Here is a 25,491-nt window from a genome sequence, read left to right as displayed (position 1 = left end):
CTCGGCTCGTGGCTGGCCCCAGAGTCCTAGGCCCGCAGCCCGTTGGTCCGTCCTCTTGCCTCTGACTTTCTCCTGTCCCCTGCCTGTCTCTGCAGAGGTCACAGGAGGTGGGGGCCGAGCACGCGTCCCCGGCGGCAGCGGGAGCGGCAGCTGCGGGTTCGTGTAGCCCCCGAACCCCCCACGGGCAAGAGGAGCGCGTGGCGGACCAAAGAGAGCCCGCGAGCGGCCGTGAGCCCACCAATAGGTGCGGGGCTCGGAGCCGCCCAGCGTGCGCGGTCCCTCCCTCCTCTCTCCGCCCCCGCCCCCGCCGCCGCCTCCCCCTCCTGCCTCTGCTCCTCCACCGCGCGTCTGGCACTTTGAGAGCCGCAGCGGCAGCGGCGGGTGCATCCTGCGGAGAGCCAGGCCGTGGACGCCGACCGGCAGCCGGGGAGGACGCGAGGGCGCACGCCGCAGTCTCCCACCCTTAGTCCCCGCGGCAGCTGCTGACCCGCCACCATGGCCCGCGGAAAAGCCAAGGAGGAGGGCAGCTGGAAGAAATTCATCTGGAACTCGGAGAAGAAGGAGTTTTTGGGCAGAACCGGTGGCAGTTGGTGTAAGTACGGGGTCCGCAGCTCTGCTCCTAGCGCCTTGTCTTTCCTTGTAGGCGCATCCCCTGCGCAGGCTCTGCGGACCGCTCCGCACGCTGCGCGCTGGAGAGGACGGAGGGGGTCGGGTGGTGAGTGCTGTTCAGATTGCGCCGGCCTGGGCTTGTCATCCTGTGCGGAATGCGGAGTCCCCGGGCTAGACGCGGGGTGGGGATAGGAGCGCGCCAGGTAGAGGGTTATGTATATTTTAGCGGTCTTGGTAATTTGCAGTCTATCGGAGCGTCGCTTGAGCTCTTCCGTCCTGGGAATGGTCAGGCTGTGGGAGACTAGATATGCCTCTCCCTATAGACATGTCTCAAGTCCTTAAAAATGAGATCTGAGGCTCTGAGAGAACCGCATGAGGGTAATCGGATCGAATGCAAGCGAGGTTTTGTATTATAGCAGCTTTCTTCTAGTCTAAATATGTACCTCAAAAGGCGGGTGTGGGAGGGCGGCGGTGATGGTGGCAGAATCCATACACTGCAGTATTTCGTAGCGATGCCCAGAGTTTCCCCCGATGACCTACCCTGGAGTCATCACAGCCCAGAAATGGCCCAGGAAGCTCCATGTCAGGACTTCGTTTCTGAGCCTTGGCCCCAATACATGGCAAAGTCTGGTTGTTTTCAGTGTCTACAGAGAGATGCAGAATCAGTAGCTTGGGTTGATTACGGTGAAGGGTTAGTGTAAGAAATAAATAGCACAAAGGCAGAAGCAGGTTATCTTATAAGATTTTGGGCAGCCTGTTGCTTGGCTGGATAGACTTTTTTTTCCCCCCATTGAAAATTAAATACTGACTTGTCTTCCACCTCTCTACACGGGAAGGGTGACATTTTTTTTTAAGGTCATTTTGAAGGGCAGAGTTGTAGGCAAATCTGTAACAGTCGTGACTGCTGGGGAGAGAGAGGGAGGGAACCCCCCTCCTGCATCACTGCCCCCTCCTTCTCTAATATCATCATCACCATCATCATCATAGACACCACGAGCACCACCACTGCAGCCACTAAGGGAGCCCTGGGTAGGTGCTGATGTGGTGCTCCTGATTGGAAGGATCTGTGAGCATCGGCAGGAGAATGAGTCAGGGAAATAATGCTTGGCTGACATTTTGAAACGGAAGAAGCTGGAATATACGATTTTTGTAGAGAAAAAAAAAAATGCAGCCTGTAGTGGGTCTCTGATTGAAAAGTAAAGGGTTAATAATGCATCACATTTCAAGGTTAGTCAAGGTGAAACCTCATCCCATACCTGTGCTGAGAAGCATAGATATCCCTGAGCCATGTTAAATGTAGGTCTTTAAAGGGATGGCTTTTAGCTTGTATTCTATGTTTTGTTTTGGGAAGACTCTGTTCTTCAGTGGGATTACTGCCATAGTTTCTCACGCAGAAAGATAGCTCTCTGTGTTTTCTTAACGTGGAAGGAAAAGCCTGAAGAACTCTGGGTGTTTTGTAGGGTGAACAGCTCCTGGCCTGGGCCGTCTCCCAGCAACTCCTGGTAACTCGAGTGAGGCCTGAGGGGTGCACTGCAGAATGGGCCCTCTTCTCCCAGATTCACTGGAGGTTCCTACCACGATGATCTGACCCCAGCCTCGTCATGGGCCAGGGGCTGCATTGACCCCAGCCATATTGTAAAATTTGCCCTCTAGTGTTTTTCCCTCTCATAAAATGTCTTTCGTTCCTCATTCCATTTCCAGAATGATATTTATTTTAGAGGGTAAGGCAGTATGAAACGGCTTGTTTTGTAAGCTGACATTTTATAAGGCAGCACCTCCGTATGAGAGAGACTGTGTTGATATTTGTGTCTTGATACCACATACAGCAAAGTGTTAATACACTGATTAATGAATGCAGACATCAGGACTGGTGCTCTTGTCTCATCTTTCCTTCCATTTTCCAAGATGCTGGGTTAAAAAATCTGGTTTTTATTTTGCACTAATATATTTACTCCTTTCTGGCAATGTAAGAAATGACAGAGCCTCTCACAGGCAGAGAGAGTGGCAGCAGCTGTGTCTCCTATGGAGAAAATGCCACCTTTCTAGTACTGGGCCCAACGTGTATGCCCTTGGGACCAGGGCAGGTTGCCCTTGGTTCAGTTCGCTTGTAGGTAGATTTTCACCAAGATGGACGCAGGAGCCTTGCCTGTCACCTGCTGGAGAAAGCGCAGCACACAAATCACCTGGTGCTTTCTACCTTTTTATTAAGTTAATACAGGTGTTGGTAGGTTTTTATGTCTACTGCTGGGCCCAGATGCCATTTTCCGTTCTGTCTGTGACCTTTTGAAGGGTACTCGTTCTTTGTTTGTTTGTTTCCTAACTGGAAAACCTCTATATTACTTGTATTTTTTAAAAGGAAGAAACATTGCTTCAAAGGAAAAAAAGTCTCTAAAGTTTACCCTCTGTGCCACCCTGGCTGGTTGGTACAGTATGCCCAGCTTTTCTTTCTGAGCCTGTGTGTCGGTGAGCCCCCACTGCATAGGCCCTGCCACACCTGCGTCATCTACTCTAACCAAGTGACCTCACAGCACCAACGGGGAACCTGTGCCAAGTAACGTCTCCGAGCAAAAGAGAAGAATCCCCCACTGCCCTTAGCGTATAGTGTCGGGCAGATAGGAAAGGCTGTATCTCCTTCAATTTAATCAGCGTGCTTGCAGAATGAGTTGTTTTTCTGTAATCATATTTGTATTTTAAATCGTAGCCTCAATTATGTATCTCCTCATGTTGTTAGAATTAGGTATCTGGAGTCCAAGGAATGAGTACAAAAGTGCTTCCGTGGTTAGGCAGAGAGCGCCAAGATGAGGTGAGGGCAGCAAAAAAGAGGATACAACAGTTCTCTTTCTGACCATGTTATACCAACTCTTGTACCTCTTAGGAGCATTCACTGGAAAATTTTTCCAGATCTCTTGACGTCACAGCCTTGCCATTTGCCTACTGCTGCCTGGATACAGAATGCAGCACTTAACCCTTGTCCTGCAGGGAAGCACTGATTGAGTTGGAGAGCTGTAGTTCTGGATTGCACAGTCTTTTCATTTTTCCTTATCTTTGCTTGTGTCTTTGCCCTTTTCCTTCTTTTCTTTTTTAATAGGGGAGAAAAAGGATTAAGCATTTTGGTGTGGTTTTATGTGTATTTGGCTTGTTTTAACAGCTCTAGAGTATGATTTTCCCCTGAACTATTTATTCGCTGATAGAAAAGTTGAGCTTTTAAATGTATGGAGAAGGCGAACCTGGCCGATTACAGCCACAGTGAACCCACTCCCTCCTGACCTCCCTCCCTCCCTCCCTCACACACACACACACACACACACACACACACACACACACACGCGCGCGCGCGCGCGCACACTTCTTTTCAATGATGCTTTTGTTCTGTTGCTTTCTCCCAAGGACCCCAGCATGTAATGCAGGAGACCTGAACGTTTTGAGAAGTAAGCTGAAGCTTCCTTGTGCAGTCATGTTTCAGATTTGATAGCCCTACGGCTCACTGTTCCCACTGCTGCCTTCACATTGAGTGACTGGCACAGGGCTGCCCGGTGGTGCCTAGTACAGCCTGTTACTATGCGGCTAATTGGGGAGATAATCCCTGTAAACCAGTAACTGATAGCCTCATTCCAGTCCATGGGCTTCTCGGTTTGTTATTTATTTTTTTTGGCTTTTGCAGCTCTTTCAGCCTCCATTCTGTTGTCCTGTGAACTAGGGGGAGAGGAAAATGCAGCTTATCAAGTCAGTCCTTAGTCCGAGTCTAGTCAGAAGATGAAATAAAAACGTGCTTGCCATTTTTACTATAGCAGTTCCTTCCTTCCTTGTTTTTTTTTTTTTTTTTTTTCTTGTTTGGTGCCCCTGAAAGGAAAGACAATGTACTTGGTCAGGAGAGCTTCACTGGGTCTCAGTGTTCATTGCTCTTTCTCAGCATAAAAACTCACAGGTGTTTGAATGTTTGGAGAAGCAGCAGAGCCTGGATTGTAGTATTGAAACGTCAAAGGATAAGCAAGCAAAGAAAACATCAGTCTCTAAGGAAGTGTGTTGTCATATTTGAAATGCACTGCACAAGCACAGAAACACAGCCCTAGATTTTATTGATGATCTTCAGGACATTTTTTTTTAAAGGAACATTTATTTATTTATTTATTTTTTGTCTGTGTTGGGTCCTCGCTGGCTGCACGGGCTTTCTCTAGTTGCAGCGAGCGGGGGCTACTATTTGTTGCGGTGCTCAGGCTTCTCATTGTGGTGGCTTCTCGTTGCAGAGCACGGGCTCTAGGCATGTGGGTTTCAGTAGTTGTGGCATGCGGGCTCAGTAGTTGTGGCTCACGGGCTTAGTTGCTCCGCGGCATGCGGGATCTTCCCAGACCAGGGATCGAACCCGTGTCCCCTGCGTTGGCAGGCAGATTCTTAACCACTGCACCGCCAGGGAAGTCCTGTGACATTTTGTTTTTAATTTAGGGAATAAAATGATTTCCTATAAAGAACCTTACTTCTAATTGAATATTCATCCTACCCGGAATACACATGCACTATAATGGAGGGCTGCCCATCCCCCTGTTTTTACCCTACAGTCTGGGAACGAGATGTACTCTCTTGATCAATGTTGGAAAAGGAAGCTCTGAAGACACAGCTTGGAGGGGAAGCTGGGAAGGAAATGCATTCGTCTCTGGGAAGGTTTGCCTTTGCATTCTGAGCATGTGACTGCATCACAGCCTTTTTGTTTCTGTCTGTTCCCCTTGCAGTTAAGATCCTTCTGTTCTACGTAATATTTTATGGCTGCCTGGCTGGCATCTTCATCGGAACCATCCAAGTGATGTTGCTCACCATCAGTGAATTTAAGCCCACGTATCAGGACCGAGTGGCTCCACCAGGTAAAATAAACGTGAATAAGTTCAGTTTTTCTGGAGGTAAAAGGAGCGTGACTTTTTCAATTGCGAAAACATTCTTCTGAAAATTGTCTATCGTGTGGTCTTAAACCCAGCCTAGGAAGGAAAAATCGGGACTTCTGTCTGTTGCAGCCAGCTCTCCTACCTGCACTGCAGGCAAAGCTCCTAGGGTTGCAGGCATCTTATTTTCCCAGCTCTGCTGGGAGCGAGGAGAGCCCTGGTCCTCTACCCAGCCTGCCACTCACCGCCTCTGTGACTCCCAACCACGGCCTTGCTCTCCTCGTCCCTCCCACCCAAGGGCTTTGTTAGTGGGATCATTACGGGGCCTTTCCAGCTCTCACGCACATTTTTCACTTGCTTCAGGGGCCTATGACTCAGATAAATCCTATAAAAAACCAATCTGGCTCCCTCTTTTTTTTTTTTTTTTTTTTTTGTGGTACGCGGGCCTCTCACTGCTGTGGCCTCTCCTGTTGCGGAGCACAGACTCCTGACACGCAGGCTTAACGGCCATGGCTCACGGGCCCAGCCGCTCCGCAGCATGTAGGATCCTCCCAGACCGGGGCACGAACCCATGTCCCCTGCATCGGCAGGCGGACTCTCAACCACTGCGCCACCAGGGAAGTCCTGGCTCCCGTTTTTAAAGGTTAATTTATTTTTAGGGATGATGAGAAGCTCTGAAATGGCCACCCGCTCCCAGGGAGACGAGCCGTGACTTCAGGGGTCCATTCTTCCACCTGCTATTCACAGGCAACTTGACCTTGAACAAAGGCACTCTCTCTTTTCACTTCTCAATATATATGCCTGATTGTTTAATAAGGAGTCTTATTTATTGGCTTTCTGGGCCCCCTTTGCAGGTTAACTGTCTCCTTTAGCTCTGAAAACTTGGGGCAACAAAGAGGTTATCATAGAGGAATGCAAACTGCTGCATGAGTGCCCTGCAGTGATGTGGGTGCTGTCACTGTTGAGTGACCTGCCCTGTACGCGTGCATGTCCACGCTGGTCACTAAACCCTGGGGAGACCCACTGCCCTCATGCCTGACGCTGACAGAAGGACAAGACAGCAGCCACAACCGATTGTTCTGTTTGTGATTGTACTGTCTGGCTCATGTAAAAGTCTTTGTCGGGACCTGGAGAGAGGAAATGTTGCATAACTTCCGGGTTCTCACATTGTCAGTGACCTTGAGGCTGCCTGCCGCTGGGGGTGGCAATGACGCGTCCCCTCTACACTTTCCCTGGGCAACGGTTTAGTAACAGCTGTACTGAGGTGACAATCTCGAGGCTCTCTTCATGGGACTGAGCAGCCTTGATCAGGCGCGGCCGCCAGTCACAGCCTTGTCGTGTCCGCCTCTTCCTTGGGCATGAGAAAGTCCCTGGGAAGAAAATCTTCAGAATATGGAGATGGAAAACACTGGTTTTTAGCCCCAAGTCATGTAGTCCTCTACTGTAAGAGAACCCCTAAATATTTCCAGATAAATTTAGATCTAGGGGATTTTGGAAGTGAAAAAAAGAGAACATGTAAGTATATAAAATGCTTAATAATATTCCAGTTTCCAGCAACTGTTTCCTAAAAGAGGTGGGTCTATGGAAAGGTTGAAGCAAGAATTCTGGTTGGTACAGTGAAACGTAGGATCTTAAGTAAACATGTTGGACTCTGGCTTTTGTGATAGTAAAGCATGGTGTGTCTTTTCATGTTCACTTTTTTTTTTTTAATTAATTTATTTTTTGGCTGCATTGGGTCTTCGTTGCAGTGTGCGGGCTTCTCATTGCAGTGGTTTCTCTTTTTTTTAAATATATTTTTAATAAATTTATTTATTTATTTATTTTTAGTTATGGCTGTGTTGGGTCTTTGTTGTTGCATGTGGACTTTCTCTAATTGCGTTGAGCAGGGTCTACTCTTCGCTGCAGTGCGTGGACTTCTTATTGCGGTGGCTTCTCTTGTTGCAGAGCACAGGCTCTAGGCGCGCGGGCTTCAGTAGTTGTGGCACACGGGCTCGGTAGTTGTGGCTCGCGGGCTGTAGAGTGCAGGCTCAGTAGTGGTGGCGCACGGGCTTAGTTGCTCCGCGGCATGTGGGATCTTCCTGTACCGGGGCTCGAACCTGTGTCCTCTGCGTTGGCAGGCGGATTCTTAACCACTACGCCACCAGGGATGTCCCTCACGTTCACTTCTGCTAGAGTTTTTATGGTAGCATTAGTCATAATTTAAATTTGTGTAGACCTTTTATTTTTTCTCTTTTTTTGCCATTTAAAAGCTAATTTTCAATCATGATGCCATTTTCTAATAATTCTTATACTCGAAGTCAAAGGCAACCCCAAAGTCAAGCATTTTCTTTAATTTCCTAGATTTAAAAACTAGTCCTTGACTAGTTTGACTTTGGGGTATCAGTCTTTTTTAATAAAATTAAAAATATTCTTCATGTTCTCTGCAGAAAGGGAAGTTTCACTTTCAAAAAGAAATAGCCAAAGAGCTGGACCTTTTAAGTAAGGGCTTGTAAATGACCTTGCCTGGAAAATCTACTGGCCGAGGTGCCTTCTCTCCGTTTCCCTCCCTCCCCTTCCTTCCAGCCCCTTCCTAAAAGACACATTCTGAGTACCTATATTTAGTGTCCTCACAGCAGTTGGACTGACCTGACAAACCGTCACTTCTCCAAAGGAATGCTGGTGGCTCATCTTGGAAATATGCATTCCTGTCCTTTGGTCTGAGTCACAGGAAAAGTGCTTCCTCAGTCCTCCATCCTCCCTGCCCTGTCCCTCGGGTTCTTTGTCACTTCTCTGTCTCTCCTTTTCATCATCCCCTCACCCATCACCTTGACAGGAGAGTCTAGGTCAAGCCCCCTTTTACCCTCGCCTTTCCAAGGGACATGGCATTAATTTGAAAATGATAGTGGCCTTTGAACCGGGAGGCCAGGTCGGCAGAGCACTTGCTGCGAAGAAGGGCAGCCCGTGGACTCTCCCTGAGTGCTCTGAGGGACCCTCCTGAGCCCTCCTCCTGGCATCTTTCAGAGCAGATCTTAAGAATTTGTATTTTTGGTGGGCAGTAACTATTTCTTCAAGCCGCGAACTGAAGGAATATATGGAAGGATACCCTGGCAATTTTTTGACTTCAACTTAATATCTCTAAGCCTGTATTTTCATGACAGTTAAAGGGAGAAAAGTGTATATTTAAGTCAAGTGGACCTAGTGAGAGTGAAAGAGCTGGTCCATCATTTAAAGATATAAAGACTTAATAATGCTATTATTAACTAAACTTGAGTCATGAATACAAACCTGGCCAGACTGGGTTTTGACTGCCCTTTTCACACTGGAATACCTAGTAATCAGATCTCTTCTAAATAACATGTGTGAATGTGGTCAAATTAAGCAGTGGCAATTGTGCGGTGCATTTGGGTCGATACGTCTGTAACAATGGACAAGATGCTGGGCTAAACCCAGAAGTCTCAGAGTAAGGACCAAATCATCAAACGGGAGAAAAATGTAAGAAAAAATGGATGACATATATGGTTTCTTGCCCTGAGCAGTGGTGGCCATCACTGCTTATAATGTCTTACAGAGTTGTGTTGCTATGAGATATTGGAACAGATCTGCCTGCTCAACCTGGAAGGCAAGGGCTACGGAGGTTTTATGTCGAAACATATTAATTTGCTATTTTTGTGGGTCAGAAATGGTTACGTGTTGGCAATTTCACATTGCCTAAGCTAAATATGAAAGCAGCCCCTGAGGTCCTAAGCCACGACACAGAGGTTCCCAGTAAAATTGACCTGAGAATGACAAGCAGGGGCTGTGGAGCTGGACACAATCCCACCATTCTACACAGTACTTAACTTCACTGAGCCTCAATTTTCTGATCTATACAATGGGAATAATACCTGTAAGGGTTAAAAGAGATGATAAATATCTGTAAGGTGAATAGTACTTTATAGTTGCAAACCTAGTGGCATTAGGTGGCATTATTAACAGCCACCTCTATTTTTATAGCCCTGTCATTTCACTGGAAGCATCAGTTTCTTCTTTTTGGATATTGAATTCAGTATTTCCAGGCTTTGGATGATATAACAGAGGTGCTTTGACACTTAGATTTTCATGAAGGTAGTAGAATCTTAGCTGTCCATGAAAAGTGTTCGGGAGAAGTTGGGTTAGGAAACATGTTGAAGAAAAATGTTCAAGTGACATTGTGTTGCTTCTGTAATCTCTCCCTCTAAAACACCCACATTTGTTGGATTAGCCCCTGCCAAGCTTTCCTCCCTGAGGGACCCTCTTAGGAAAGTCCTCAGCGGTTGGTCAGTGGCATCTCTTCTCACCACGTTAACGGTGCTGGATCTGGAGAGAGACATGGGTGTCAGCATGCTAGAGAGGGCAGGAGGCACGCGAGCGTGCCCGCTCCCCCTCCCCGCCCACGGTCACGCTCACGAGGCCCCGTCCCTGGTTTGACCGTGCACTTTTCACTGCCTGGCCAGTGGTGTAATGGAAGAGTCTCCTCTTCCATCCCTGCTGCTCACAGAGCCACAGTGGGATGAGCCAAAGTGTGTGTGTCAGTCAGGGGGTCCAGGGAGAGTCCCAGCTGCCTTACTTCCTGGTAAGCAGGTATGAATATGTGGACTCTTCTCTTCCTGTTAAGTTGTGGACAGGTTTTTTGTTTTGCTTTGAAGTAAAGATGGCTCAGTGCCGGAAGAATTCTTTTTTTTTTTTTTTTTTTTTTTTTCGGTACGCGGGCCTCTCACTGTTGTGGCCTCTCCCGTTGCGGAGCACAGGCTCCGGACGCGCAGGCTCAGCGGCCATGGCTCACGGGCCCAGCCGCTCCGCGGCCTGTGGGATCCTCCCAGACCGGGGCACAAACCCGCGTCCCCTGCATCGGCAGGCGGACTCCCAACCACTGCGCCACCAGGGAAGCCCAATAATTCATTTTTAAAAGGTCATATTTACCGTGAGATGGTAACCGGCATCAAGGCAGAAGAATAAACAGGGTGGGAAGACTGGCAGCCCACACTGCCACCACCAGCAGACTCCATTTCATCTTGATTGGCAGAGGGAAACATCTTGTCTTCAAATCCATTAAGACAGAAGGCACTGTAATTCCAATCTCATCGTATTGGGTTGGCCACAAAAGTTCATTTGGGTTTTTCCGTAACATCTTTGAGAAGTCATCATATCGAGCTCAGAATCGCTTAATTTTCTTTTTCAAGCTACATTACATCCATGTTACTCTCTTTCACTTAAATTTCAGAGAGGCAATTGGACATATTTGGCTTCCTTATGCTTCAGAGGAATTGTTCCTTCAAAGTGCCAACAAGGTGTTTTTCAGCTATTTTGTTAGATTCCATTGATCTGTGAGCTGACACGATAAATATGTGATGCCCTCCAGGCCTGCCTGGCGCTCTGTTTCCTCTCCTCTCCTCCCTCCCTCAGATGGGTCCTGCCAACCTACTCCCAGAGTTTAAGGCTGTGGATGAGCTGGCATTGGTGGCGCTAGGATTTCTGGAAGCTACTGCCCAGAGTGGTAGTTTGGTAAAGGGTTGAGAGCAGCAAACTCCAAGTTCCCTTCCTCGGTGAGCCTCACTGTTTGGCCTCCACAACTCACCCACTTCTTCATGTCTAAAGACAAGGCTACAACTAATAAGTTAGCTCGGGTACACAGGAAGTCTACTAATTAACTTAAAACTGTTCTTGGAGCCACACAAAAAATGTGTCTTCGTTCATATGCTCATTTTAGATGAGTGAGCAGAGCAGAGCCCTGTGATGAATAGGACCAGGTAATAAATTTCATGCAGAGATGGGGGTGGGTGTAGGGGGAGATGGATCTGTGAAGCTTCACGTAGGGTTTTTCTGCTGCGCTCACTTGGGGGAAGGGCTCGGGGAGGACGGCAGTGGAAAGAGCACCAGCCTCACGGCCTCCATGTCTATCTCCATGTCTGTGGTACAATACCTTGGGTTGCACTTGGTGTCTGTGCTTGTTCAGCGCTCTCATTCTAGTGATCTCAGGACTCTAGAGCCTATCTGACACAGACAAGACGAGAGGGAAGCTGGGGAGATGAAGGGGAGCGGGGAGGTGTCACCTAGTGGCTTCCAACCAGAAAAGTATCTTTCCCCACATACACACATGAATAGACATCATCAAATATCCTGGATAACATGGTGTCTTGTTTTGGGATAGTATTGGTCACTTAGCAAATTTTATATCTCAAGTCAAAATACTATGTGTGCTTGTTTTTCAGTATGGCCTTGGATAAAAAAGCATAATTAACGTAAAATAGTAGGATTTGACTATGTATATTTTCCCATTATAAAAGGGGTTGTCATTTATCTTGGGAACAAGCACAATAACGAGCTATACAAAATATCAAAGATATGTCCCCGTGAAATTCTGTGCACATCTAAGATAGAGCCCTTGAACTAAATAATTCTCTCTCTGCTCGCCTGAAGATGATCATACAACTACAGGAAAAAAACTCTGATGATAAAGGGTAATTCCATAAACAGAGAAGGGCCTTCAACCAGTGTGCATGGCATTCAGCTTAGGAGAAAAGATTTCCATACACTAAGGGTTGTTGAACATCCAAATAGGCTGTAGCGAAAGTCCAGCAACCCATCTTTCTAAGAGTTTTCTTCAAAAAGAGCAGCTTCTTGAGGGTTTGGGAGGGTAGATGTGACCCTGCCTGGAGGTAGGGGGGTTGACGTCAGCTGATCCCAGGCCACAGTCGAAAGCTGAACCTGAGGCAGAAGGTGAGGCTTAGGCTACCGGTTTCCAGAAGGTACAGTGGTGCCTTTTTTCCTGTGCTCTCCCTGTATTTTATTAGGTAAACTGATATTAATCATGCAGGGGTAAAATAAAAATTAAAAACAGCAGTCAAAACCCATAAATATCTTAGTGGCACTTGAGGGGGTAAAATTTGTGTGTGTGTGTATGTATGTGTGTATATATGTATATATGTGTGCCTAGAAATGTATGACTGTGTGTATAAAATCACACACCCCCAGCTTTTTTTTTTAATTGAAAATTACTTTTCCGCTTGGAATGTACAGGAGACACATGATATATATGTACTGTGTGCATGGCTACCTCTATAAGCTTTTCTTTGCCTCCTGGAGGTTTCTGTGGAGAATGATACCTGTTTAGAGTATTTGGCCTAGTGATTTATTGGATGTAGTAAATGACAGGTACAAGCAGCTGTGCTTTGGGATTCCCTTTGAGTAACTGCTAGAAGGTTAAAATGAATGCATTCTAGTTTCAGTACTTCAGACTCACAAGTAGATGGAGAAATTATAAGCCTGCTAACATTATAAACCTAATTGGAAGCAAAATACTTCTTTCTTAATGAAAAGCCTTTCTTTTCTCTTTCCTTTCCCTCCCTCTTTTACTTGCCCTGACCCCTCCTGCTATGAACACCTACTAAAGCCGAAGATTGAGTGTTTTCCTTATTTGTTTCTCAGGAGATGGGGAACCAAGGAGAGGCCAGTGTAACTCAAAAGCAAATGCAGGGGCTTCCCTGGTGGCGCAGTGGTTGAGAGTCCACCTGCCGATGCAGGGGACACGGGTTCATGCCCCGGTCCGGGAAGATCCCACATGCCGCTGAGCGGCTGGGCCCGTGAGCCATGGCCGCTGAGCCCGCGCGTCCGGAGCCTGTGCTCCGCAATGGGAGAGGCCACAACAGTGAGAGGCCCGCCTACAGCAAAAAAAAAAAAAAAAAGCAAATGCAGAGCCAAAGGGTTTTTGTTTGTTTGTTTAATTATTATTTTAACTTCAAATCTTATGTTAAGCTGACATACTCATTAAAAACCAAATATTAAAATTTCACATATCCAGATTCTCATTTCAGTCTTTCAGGTGGCTTTATTTGATAATAATCAATCTGTAATTTAAGGCAAATGGTCAGATCAGGGCAAAGCTGCACAGAACTCAGCGTGGTTAATGTCGGTTCAAGTTCAGAAGACTGGAGAAGCAAAAGGTTAGATCTGTTTCCTGGAATATAATTTGAAACTACAAGCTAGTGATTGGGTGTTCTGCTATCTTTGGCCTCTGGGAGTTACCACTGCAAACAAAGCTCGGCCTTATCCAGAGCTATAACTAAGGACTGTTAAGGAGTGAGCAGTGTGGAGAGGGACAGCTGAAAGTATCTGACCTAGTGTGAAAACAACTAATGAGAAGGCCAGTCAGCAAGATGGGATTTGTGTGTCCTTGGAGAGGGTCAGGCTTGAGGAATTTGCCTGTGGACTCAAGATAATAAAGAAGTTGCCAAATCCAATCCTAATTCTTTCTATCCCTTTTTTCCATTAGTCTGATAATGTAAAGTAAATGGTTTAAAGGATTTAGATATCAGGTCAAGGGTCCTTCATCTGCCTCTTTTAAGTATCTAATTGCTTTAGGGAAATGACTAGGACTTTTCTTAATGTTTTAGAGAAAGTCTCATCAGAGATTTTAAGATTATCCAGAACAGAACGGTCCCGGGGGATTGATCTCTGATAGCTTCCAGGAAGAGGAATTCTCAGGCCAGTAGGTTCTGGACAAAGAAAAGAGAGGAGGCAGAGACGGTGGGTGAAAGAGTGAGGGACCTTCAGAAATGTGAGGAGGGGCTGAAGAGCAACAGCCACCCTGGACTGTGGGGCGGCCTCCTGGATATTTGTGTATTATTTATGTACGTGCTCCATAGGTGAGGGTTTAGCGAGAGAAGCTGATTGCATGACCTCAACCCAAATGGTTCATGTTTTTCTGGATAAGCAACATTTAGATCAGAAGTTAGGTATCTTAAAAGGATAGTCACTAAGGCTTATATTAGTTCAGAGATCCTTCAGAGATTCCAGAGGGAAACTTTACAGAAGAGAGCGAGACACGGCCGAGCTCCCTGAGTTGACCCATCATTCCTGGGCTCCCGTTGCCAAGATTGTCATGTCACTGAAAATGCAAAGGATGGGGCAGAGACTTTGGCCCAAGGTCTAATCCAGCTGGGCAAATCACAGGATTGTAAGACCCAATGCTTAACTGTCCATTTCACCTCTTGCATTCTCAGTTTCACCAGTTTCTGATGCTTGTCTGTACAGAACACAGTAGAGATTCTTCAAGTGTGCGTGATCTGCTTTTCTCTCATGTGGTAACATAGAGGCTTGACAGGGCTTAGATCATAAGCCAACTCTCTGAAGGATTTGGGCTCTTGGAAACTGGTAGACACAAGACCAACTGTGTATAACATTTTTCTGGGCCAGTGGGTACCACTGTGCATGTAATAATAATATCTATATTTCCGTTAGTCTGCTGAAGAATTCACTCACTAGCAGTACCCTTTTGGTAGTAAAGGGCCCACAGCACTGAGTGAAAGGAGCTAATGCCTGGGGTCTCCCACGTGTCACGTGGTCTCTTTAATAGTGGAGACCCTGCACTTGGCATTGGGAAGGGATGAAAAGCACGCCACAGAATCCCACCTCCTCTTGTTGCTTTCCTTTTCTCTCTGGGAGAATCTGAGAAGTACATCACTCATCCTCACACACACATCCGGGAGATAGAACAGCCGCTGGAAGAGGGATGCAGAAGCGGCCAGAAAGTGAGAGGCGGACTGCTGGGGAGGAGAGCTGAAGCCAGGCCAGAGGGAACACTGACCTGTGTGACCCTCACCTTGTCATTTAGGTCCTACCGTGTTTACTCTCAGTGTGACCTTCTAGGGTCACCTTCCTCTTTTTAACCTGTTGGGTGAGATGCTCCAAATCTCACACCAGGCTCACTGATGTTTTGTTAGCATTTTCTTTTTTGCTGCGTCACCTGCTCTGCAGATGGACCATGGCTGGCATGACTGTAACTCATCACACTGATGTCCCTGCCATCAGCCAGACGGTCCTTCCCCACCTTCTTCCTACCTGAAGATTAGGCGAGACTGCTCTTTGGCTTCTGACAGTTGCTCTCATCTTCTTCACGCTTCATCTGTCTACCGCTCTCCCGCCTTCTCCTTCCCAAGCCTGAAAAGTTTAACCCTTGGCCCATAGATCTTCTCTTAGTCCATTTCTGCCCACCACCTTCGCCACCAGGGTCGAGGCAAACCTCCTGCCTGACAAATTCAAAGGCATTTGCCTCTGAGTTCTCTGGCTGCCTTGTGCACTGCCTTTCTCTGTGGCCCCTCGCATGTGAATGCCCCTCAAAGCTCTGTTCTCTCCTGACTCCAGGGTTACTCTGGGAGAACATACTATCCCCCTGAGTTCTGTTAACCTCTGGCTCTGGGACTGTCTCTGCACTTCCCCAGGTCCAAGCAAGTCACCTTGACTTAAATGTCTTGTTTACAACCCAAACCAGCGATGACCCTCCTTCCCAGACGTTGCGCATTTCAGCATTTCAGCCCGGGAAGCCCTATTTACCCTACTAGCTCAGGCAGGAAATCCCAGTGAAAGCTTCTCCTGACCTCTGTTTGTTTTACTTTGTTTATGTTTGCACGTATCTATCATCTTTATCATGTGGCCTCTTTGTACCATAAATAATCACAGTGCCAGTTTTCTAACTAAATAATGTAGAAAAACATTTTTTAGGGTATATTTAAATTGCTTAAGTCATACAGTTTTCTACGGTTTGTGAGCATCATAAAAAAATGTTTTAATTGTAGTAACCTTTATTTTTAACTGAAGATTTTCTGCTACTTCCTCTCTGACTCATTTCCATCACTGTTGACAGCTTTTTTCCCCCTGAAATTCTTCAGGTTCTCCATCACCCTTTCCGAGATGATTCTTTTAAATTTTTTTTTTTTTTTTTTCCGGTACGCGGGCCTCTCACTGTTGTGGCCTCTCCTGTTGCGGCCTCGCCTGTTGCGGAGCACAGGCTCCGGACGCGCAGGCTCAGCGGCCGTGGCTCACGGGCTCAGCCGCTCCGCGGCATGTAGGATCTTCCCGGACCGGGGCACGAACCCGTGTCCCCTGCATTGGCAGGCAGACTCTCAACCACTGCGCCACCAGGGAAGCCCCCGAGGTGATTCTTAACGTCACTGGTAGTTTGTCTCGGGCATCCTCTCTGCCTGGCTCCAGACCCTCACGTTCCTTGTCTTCATCTCCCATCGTCTCCATTCCTCTAGGGAACTGCAAGCACAGAAGAACTTGCCCATTCAGCCTCCTGAGCTGGCCCCCCCCCCTCATTATTTAACTGATTTTGAAGCTCAAAGCCATCCTTAATGACGAGAAAAAATAATGGCCATTTAGCCCAGGCCCTACTGGAGTCTGGCCTCACTCTGGTTATCACTTCCACTTTGATTAGGTCATTATCTTCATACCCACCTCACGACTGCCACCCTCAGGTTCTAATTCTCTAAAGCAGTGGTTCTCAAACCAAGGGTGCTTAAGGATCTCTTTAAGCTTGTTAAGCAGAGATTCCCAAGTCCCACCCTTAGAGATGGGGATCTGGCAGGTCCGGAGTGCAGTCTGCCAGGCTGCGTGTTTAACAAGCCCCTAGGTGAGTGATGGAGGTACCCTGAAGGGCTGTGATGATGAGGCCCCTTTCATGCCCAACACAAAGAGGGCTGGTCTGGGAGTGGGGATTCAAATAGGGTTGCCAGATGAGCAAATAAAAATACAGGAGGCCCAATTAAATTTGAACTTCAGATAAACCATGAATAATTTATGTAAGTATGTCCTGAATTTTACACGAGAGATACTTATATAAAAATTTTTTCATGGTTTATCTGAAATTCAAATTTCACCATGCATTTTATATTTTATCTGGCCGTCCTGGAATAGAATGCCGTTGTGATTGGCTCTCCACCCACTATCTTGCATAGTGCTGTGTAGTGTCGTTCAAATATCTATTTGGGAAGTCTTGTGAATGACAGAGGCTTTTAGAAGTTAAAGAATCTAAAAGTCCATTGAAGAGTGGAAATCCAAGGTACACATACCCTGGCTGGCACTTGACTTTCTCAGAATAACCACTTATGTTTGGAATGGAAAGCAGGAGTAGTAACTGCACATAAATTGCATATTCCTCCAGTTTAGGTGAAAAGATCCAAAGAAACGTCTCTACTGAGTAGTCTTGAGTCTGTAGCGTTTTCAGCGGTCATAAGTTAATTGATTAAAAGGAGTATGGAAGACGATGTCTGTGCTCAGTCTTACGTACAGTTAGAAAAGGAAAAGCCACCTGCGTGAGATGCTTGCTAGCAGTGCGCAGGGGAGGACTAGAAAGATAACAGGCTTTAGAGTACCACGTGCTTGGGTTAGAATTCCGGTTCCACCACTTCCTCTGTGACCTTGGGTCAGGTACTTAACCTTCCTGTGCAAGAAGTGTTTTCATTCATAAAAAACAGATATGCTTATCATGAAACGTTGCTGGGGAACCTAAATGACATCTGATATCAAGACATAGTCATTGGTACTTACGTATTTAACCTAAATACCAGAGAAAGGATTTCACAGGAGAGAGAATTTATTTATTTATTTATTTATTTATTTTTTTGCGGTACGCGGGCCTCTCCCGTTGCGGAGCACAGGCTCCGGACATGCTGGGCCCAGCCGCTCCGCGGCATGTGGGATCTTCCCGGACCGGGGCACGAACCCGTGTCCCCTGCATCGGCAGGTGGACTCTCAACCACTGTGCCACCAGGGAAGCCCGGGAGAGAGAATTTAAACTATTCTTTTTAGTCAGATGGGATTAGCAAAGTATGTGTTATACGTGGAGAGTCAGCTTTTGAAGTATCTTGGTTGACTACCTTCCCACTCATGACTTTTCTGTGTTTTTCTAACTTTCTTCCTGCTCTAGGATTAACACAGATTCCTCAGATCCAAAAGACTGAAATTGCCTTTCGTCCTAACGATCCCAAGAGCTATGAGGCATACGTGCTGAACATAGTTAGGTTCCTGGAGAAGTACAAAGATTCGGCCCAGAAGGATGATATGATTTTTGAAGATTGTGGCAGTAAGTAGACATATTTTGGATGTTCGTGGTTGGTTAATTCTGATTTCCTGTTTCTATTGTTACTTAATGATTGAAAGATACTCCTGAAATAATTAAAAGATTGAACTCTGGCCATACTGAGAGGATAGTTTTTTTGTTGTGTTTTGTTTTTAAAGCAGGAACACTTTATGGGTTAGGCTTGGATACAATGAAATAAACAGTATAGCCTCAAGTATTACTTTTACCTGTATTTGAAAGGTGTCTTACTTTTGAACACTCCCAAATATCTCTGTTTTTACTACTCAGACGCAAAGACCACAGTTACAGATTTGATTCTCTTACATCCATTGATTTTGAGAAATACAATTGCTTATATTTCCAGATTTCTGCCCCCCTCCCTCCCCATCAAACCCCTGGCCCCTACAGAAGAGTTCACAGGACCTTCTGTCACCAAAATGAACCTTTGGTGTGATTAGCTATAACCACACTGATACCGATGGAGGAGGGTTTATGGTCAGGGTATATTTTAGAGACCCTGGCCGGGATGGATAATGAAATATGTCTTAGGCAGCTCATCATATGGATAAGGGAATGACTGATGAATGTAAACAATGGCTCTTAGTTTCATTAAGCCATTGACAGAATGCACATCTTCCTCCTTGCTACCTGGAGTGCGAATTTCCCAGCCTTGTTGTCACGCCTACCAAAACAAGATGCCACTCTGAGTTACCAGGTGATACCAGTTTTTCTGATTCAGTTCAAGCATTTATCACCTCCAGTTCTTTAAATGGCAGACCGTTGTGTAATATGGGGTGAATTGCCATTTTAAGTCATTTTGAAAAGATTTAGTGATTTAAAAGAAACGCTTTCACTAAATTTTTCTCATTAGAATTTAAATGAGGTTTTCATCTTACTTTGTAGTAATTAAAAGGCCCATATGATAGATACTTAGAGTGAATCACTTCTCAGGAGATGGACTGAATTGAGGCACTTTATCTGAAGGGAAAATAGTTAGTTTGTGGACTTAAAAATATGTATATAATTTATGGTATTTGCATCCATTTCCTGCAGGATGCTTTAATCTTGAATTCTGTTCTCATGTATTCTTTCTCTGGCTTTGAAATAAAAAATGCAACAATACAATTTCTCACTTGAACAAATGCTTATAAGAACTCAGTGTTAAAAGACAAAAACTCAAAAAGAAATTTTTTTAAACCTTGAACGGTGGTTGAAAAGGAAAAACAATTCCTTCCTACTCCCTTTTTACTGTTTAACATGTTAATTAGAGGCATAGCTCCGAGAGATCCCGACCATGAAACTTCCAGTTCTGAAAATTACTGGCAGTCCTTTTGTGCTCTAATTATAACGTCCCTGTTATTGAGCTGAGCTGATGTCTCGACCTGTGCAAATGATGCTACTCCTGAAGAGAGATCCAGTTTCCTTTCAGTCTTCTAATTAGTGGAGTCATCCATTATTTAAAGAAAGAGATATCGGCAGAGACCCCACATCACGTGCTGCTCATCGAGCACTGTGAAGCTTTGGTACTGGCTATTGCTTTTGGTAAAATACCTTTTTAAGGTCAGTGGAGAGAGGAGAGATGGCTTGCTGGAAATCCTGTCTTAATTCAGGTGATATAATACATTAAGTGCAGGATAGCCCCGTCTTAGAATAAGTCATTGTGACAAGGAAGAGAGCCCTGTCCTTTCTCAGTGGTGCTCAGGGAATTGTTGGTACAATGTGAAAATGGCGTTTGCATTTTCAGATGTGCCCAGCGAACTCAAAGAGCGAGGAGAATTTAACAACGAAAGAGGAGAGCGAAAAGTCTGCAGGTTCAAGCTTGAATGGTTGGGAAATTGCTCTGGAATAAATGATGAAACTTACGGCTACAAAGAGGGCAAACCATGTGTCATTATAAAGCTCAACCGAGTTTTGGGCTTCAAACCTAAGGCAAGTAATATTTTAAATCATAGAATTTAGATGAGCCATTCACAATTCGATGTAGTCCTTAATTGGTATGAAAAGAGACCCTAACAGACGTTTAAAGGATACTCAGTGACAGTTTTGAAGCCTGATCAGTAGAGTAACACTGAAAAACCTCTGTGGCCACCTTGGAATTCTTAGGGTTAGGTCATTAATCTCATTTCCTAAAGTTAGAGAAATTCTGTGTGGCAAAGCCAAATTCTGAAGTAAGTCCTGTGGCCCTGTTCTGGATTTCTATTATGTAATTCTATAACGTAAACTCTTTAAAAGTAAAAAAGAGAAAACGATGTCTTTAAATTTAAAACCTATCTGAACTGTAGGAGCCACAGTATTTAAAAAAAAAAAAAATCTCGTAATCTGAAATAATTACCTGGTCATCAGAAAAAATGTTTTTTTGTTTTTTTTTCTGAATGCAGATTCCGTTAGAACTTCTAATTCAAAATTAGAAGTTGAATACTGTCTAGGTTGAACTTTTATAACCATGCCATTGGCTTTTGCCATTATTGCAACTTATAATGGGTAAATACTACTAGAGATCATTGAAAAATTGCAAATTGCCTTCGCTCACCATTTGGTGGGATGGTAGCAATTCTTTAAAATTAGAAGAAAAAAATTGTATGGGTGTTATCTCTGTTTTTATAAGACTGCTTATTTCATTCTTCCCCCCAGCTCATGAAGTAAAAAATGCTGTCCTTTTCTCTTAAGCGTGGATTCTTACAGAAGATTTCTCCCATTTGCTCATGAGAGCATTGCCATTAAGAGGGTAGTTTTTGGTTCCGATAGGAATTGACTGCAGTATACAGTTATATGAACAAACTTACTTCATTTCTGGAATCTGGCTCTTTTGTTCATTAACTTTCTATTATATGCTCTTTATTTCTGCAATGCTTGTTACCCATGAATAATATTTTCAAAAGAAAGTCAATGTAGAGATGAAAAGTTTTATTAACATAACTGAAGGATACATCAAAACTCCTTTACTGCCACCAGAGGCAAAAATGGATGAGTGGGTGCATGGATGTTTGCCTGGCTGGCTTGTTGGATCTCCTACAGAAATTAATGTACCTCTCAACAGAATTTTAATCTTCGTTCCACGTAGACTAGGAGGTAATCGAAGAAAAATGGTGAAAGCCATTATGTCACACTTAGAGTTGATATTCATATTGCTAGGAAATTCTTCACCAAGATAAACAAGCTATTTGGCAATGAAAGGGATTGGTGCAGTGTATCCAAAGGACTAATCGTGATCTTTGCTCTCCAAATCCCTCACTTTTGATAATTCCTTTTCATAGACATTGAATGATATTTGTCCCCCACAGAGTCTGTTGTGATTCACATCTCTTCCCATATTTATAAAGATATTCTGTTAAAGTGATGAATTCAGCTACTCTTTCTTTTCAGTCTTTGTTTTTTTTTTTTCCTCTGGATTCCCCTTGGTTATCCATTGCCACTTTCTGATTCAGCCCCGCATCCCAAATCCCCAACTCTTTCGTTGTTGGAATTACAGAGATTACAGTACTCCACATCTCACTTGATGTGCCCGTTCCCTCACTCCCTGAGGATAGATTCTGGTAACTTCTTTATCAATGTGTATTTTCTCTTCATATTTTTAAAGATAAATCTATTGCTGGCAGAAAGTTCCAAGAATCAAATCTAGATGATCATTTTCTTATATTCCAAAAGAAAGAGCAGTACCAAAAATAGTCCTTTACTGATATAGAGAATTGTGCATTTTATCTGACTTTGATTAGGCTATGTATGTGTTACATCTCATGTCAGGACTCACATACTCTGCTGATGTGAGTAAGCAAGTGACTGTCTGTCTTCCAGGGGGTAGATGTCCATCACTCTTCTCCTGAGATGGATTTGAGCCAGGGATCTAGGAAGGCAGGCCCTGGATATTTCACTACAGCAGTAATTTTCAACGTGTACTATGGGTCCCTTCGATGGAGTCACCCCTTCACAAGACCCCTTCATTGAGGGCAATGCCACTTTAATCTATTTTACATGCTGGACTTGCCCAACAAAACTGGGACTTAAATGACAGGGCCTCCACTGGAGATTTAAAAAAGAAGAAAAAAGGAAAAAAAAAAAAAAAGGAAAGCTTACTTGAAGAAGGCATGCTTGAGGGAGAAGGATGGCATTATTTATTCATGGCTTGGGAGGAAAGCCCAAGTTTTATAAAAACAGAAATGTCAACCAACCTTTCCATCTAATTATAATCTTAGCAAATGAGAAGAGAGCATTATTTCTGAGTTGGCTCTTATTTTTCAGTGTCCTTGAATAAAGCTTCTAATGGGTTGCCATTAGAAGTTCCATTTAGTACTGGGCTACACATCACGGCTTAACTGTAGTGGTCACAAAACTTGGGCATTTATTTTCAAGAAAATCACAGCATGACCTTTCCTAGATTGGTTAGGAGAGTCATTCATTCTGCTGTCCTCAAGTGTTTGGTTATTATTTCAATTGACCAAAGTGTACTTGTTTGGGCTACAAGCTAGTTTTATTTTTCAGAAGTTAAAGGAATTATTTACAAACTTATTGACCAACATGGATTTTATTTTTAGCCTCCCAAGAATGAGTCCTTGGATACTTACCCAGTGATGAAGTATAATCCATATGTCCTGCCTGTTCAGTGCACTGGCAAGGTAAGGAGACCTTTAGAGTTACTGAGGGTGGGGCAGGAGAGAGGGGAGAATGAATGAGATTGTTTTAAATAAGAGGTAAAACTTTAACATGGGAAATAAGAAGCACTGCTTCCAGGAATCAGTCTCAGCCGATTGAATTGTAGCTACACTGGGTAAAACTTCTTAAAAGAACAGAAAGATGTAACAAGAATAAAAACATCTGTCAGTTTCTCCAACTGGAACAAGAAACCGAAATATCTGAATTTAATCAGTTGGAATATTGGTTTACAGAACTGAGAGGTGAACTAGCCCACATGAGTGCTTCTCTGGCTCACATGGTGTGTCAAAAACTTGAGGCCAACGTTTTTTGTTTTTTTTTTAATAATTTTACATTGAAAAATTGCTTCTGGCTTTTCTTTAAAAAGAATTTTGAAATATTAAGGTAACCATCAATGTGTATTCCCTTTAAATCTGAAGACAGGTACCTGATGGATTGTTTAGAGAGAGAAGCAGAATAAAGAAAGGGAAATCTCCAAACAGTTCAAATTTATGTTGGCACCAAGAAAGGAAATGGACACAAGAAAATGAAAGGCAAATAGTTAAACTTTTGGAGGTAATGTCATTGAAAATATCCACTGGGCCAACACTGAAGAGTTTCTTTCAGTGCTGGCCCTACTTCTAGGAGGTTGTGTTGGCTTGAAGAAAGGCTTAGTTGGCTTTTGCCGCAGTTTCCCATTTGTACAGTGAGGAAAGCCTCCTTTTAGTGACCATTTCTCAAGGCTACTAAGGATTAGGCTGAGTGTGTCTCTTCCTCTCGTGGGAGATGCGGTTCCCGTATCCTCCAGTGGTTAGTGCTCACCTCCTCCCGCGAGGGGATTGAGCTGGCATGTCCGCGGATGACCCACTTCCTCCAGCAGTAGCTTGCAGACTCCTTTGTGGGACTGAGAGTCTCATTTGTATGTGAGTACAAATCGTCATCCAGGATGTGAGCCCTGAAAAATCTCATTTCCTCTCTGGTTTCCAGCGAGACGAAGATAAGGAGAAAATTGGAACCGTGGAGTATTTTGGACTGGGCAGCTACCCTGGTTTCCCGCTGCAGTATTATCCCTACTACGGCAAGCTCCTGCAGCCCAAGTACCTGCAGCCCCTGCTGGCTGTACAGTTCACCAACCTCACCATGGACACGGAAATCCGCATAGAGTGTAAGGCGTATGGTGAGAACATTGGGTACAGTGAGAAAGACCGTTTTCAGGGACGCTTTGACGTAAAAATTGAAGTTAAGAGCTGATCACAAGCACAGATCTTTCCCACTAGCCATTTAAAAAAGTTAAAAAAGATACAAAAACCTACTAGTCTTGAACAAACCGTAATACGTATGGGACCTACACTTAATCTATATGCTTTACACTAGCTTTCTGCATTTAATAGGTTAGAATGTAAATTTAAAGTGTAGCAATAGCAACAAAATATTTATTCTACTGTAAATGACAAAAGGAAAATAAAAATTGAGCCTTGGGACGTGCCCATTTTTACTGTAAATTATGATTCCATAACTGACTTATAGTAAGCAGTGTTTCTGGCCCCTAAGTATTGCTGCCTTGTGTATTTTATTTAGTGTACAGTACTCTCGGTGCACACACTCTGGTCATTTTTCAAGCCATGTTTTATCGTATCTGTTTTCTACTTAACGTGAGCAAAGTTTGCTGTCCAAGGTGTAAATATTCAATGGGAATAAAACTGGCATGGTACTTTATTTTTCCTTTTTGGATTTGGCTCTTTCAAAGATGATAATGGCCCATCGATGAGCATTTTTAACACACTCCATAGTCTTTCCCTGTGGTGTTTGTTAGGTCTTTATTATTATTATTATTATTATTTTTCCTGGGTCTGGGTTGCGGGGGTGGGGTGGGCTGTTATGGGGGAACTGCCCTTTAAATTTTAAGTGACACTACAGAAACACACACAAAGGTGATGGGTTGTGTTGTGCTTTGTACTGAATGCTGTCCTGACTCCTCTTCCCCTGTCCTCCAGTCTGTTCTGAAGCCGTGTGTGAGATCTGGAGCGCCCGTCACTTTGGCTAGTGATTGATAGGGCTGATTAATTTGCTTTGTACATTTTCTTTCACTTTCCTTTTTTCCTTCCTCTGGAGGCATCACCTGCTGGTGCTGTGTCTTTATGAATGTTTTAACCATTTTCATGGTGGAAGAATTTTATATTTATGCAGTTGTACAATTTTATTTTTTTCTGCGAGAAAAAGTGTAATGTATGAAATAAACCAAAGTCACTTGTTTGAAAATAAATCTTTATTTTGGACTTTATAAAAAGCAATGCAGTACCCCATAGACTGGTGTTAAATGTTGTCTGCAGTGCAAAATCCATGTTCTAACATATGTCATAATTGCCAGGAGTACAGTGCTCTTGTTGATCTTGTATTCAGTCAGGTTAAAACAATGGACAATAAAAGAATGAACACATTCCTCATGTGTGATTCACTCTTGTCTAAACACCACAACCTGTGACTTCTTTACTTTCTACACTGCTAGTTATCCAAGATCTTGAAGAAATACTGAAC

General features: G+C 44.4%; 2 protein-coding genes across 5 annotated transcripts in view; one reads left to right on the top strand and one right to left on the bottom strand.

Annotated features, from left to right (window-relative positions):
- ATP1B1 (ATPase Na+/K+ transporting subunit beta 1) lies at window positions 1-25,415 on the top strand. Its single transcript, XM_022560186.2, has 6 exons — window positions 1-592; window positions 5,334-5,462; window positions 18,178-18,333; window positions 20,075-20,259; window positions 22,860-22,940; window positions 23,944-25,415. Exons 1-6 carry the CDS (start codon window positions 496-498, stop codon window positions 24,205-24,207), a joined length of 912 nt encoding a protein of 303 aa, XP_022415894.1. The 5' UTR covers window positions 1-495; the 3' UTR covers window positions 24,208-25,415.
- The window catches only part of NME7 (NME/NM23 family member 7), a 260,881-nt gene continuing 260,594 nt past the window's right edge, over window positions 25,205-25,491 (bottom strand). For all 4 annotated transcript variants that reach the window (XM_022560184.2, XM_089911417.1, XM_089911404.1 and 1 more), the window contains one exon: window positions 25,205-25,491. In XM_022560184.2, coding sequence (XP_022415892.1) covers window positions 25,459-25,491 — 33 coding nt within the window. In that variant the 3' untranslated portion in view covers window positions 25,205-25,458.

The sequence above is a fragment of the Delphinapterus leucas genome, chromosome 1, assembly GCF_059928025.1.
Source record: "Delphinapterus leucas isolate spDelLeu-1000000601 "Yukka" chromosome 1, BTC_Dleu_Yukka2, whole genome shotgun sequence".
Lineage (NCBI taxonomy): Eukaryota > Metazoa > Chordata > Mammalia > Artiodactyla > Monodontidae > Delphinapterus > Delphinapterus leucas.
Note: the sequence above shows the minus strand (reverse complement) of the source record. Positions and strands in the feature narration are given on the sequence as shown.

What these genes read in the sequence shown, in the direction of transcription:
- ATP1B1 (XM_022560186.2), top strand. Translation starts at nt 496, where the DNA reads ATGGCCCGCGGAAAAGCCAAGGAGGAGGGCAGCTGGAAGAAATTCATC. An exon ending in CAGAACCGGTGGCAGTTGGT is followed by an intron (nt 593 to 5,333) that starts GTAAGTACGGGG and finishes TTCCCCTTGCAG; the next exon opens with TTAAGATCCTTCTGTTCTAC. An exon ending in GGACCGAGTGGCTCCACCAG is followed by an intron (nt 5,463 to 18,177) that starts GTAAAATAAACG and finishes TTCCTGCTCTAG; the next exon opens with GATTAACACAGATTCCTCAG.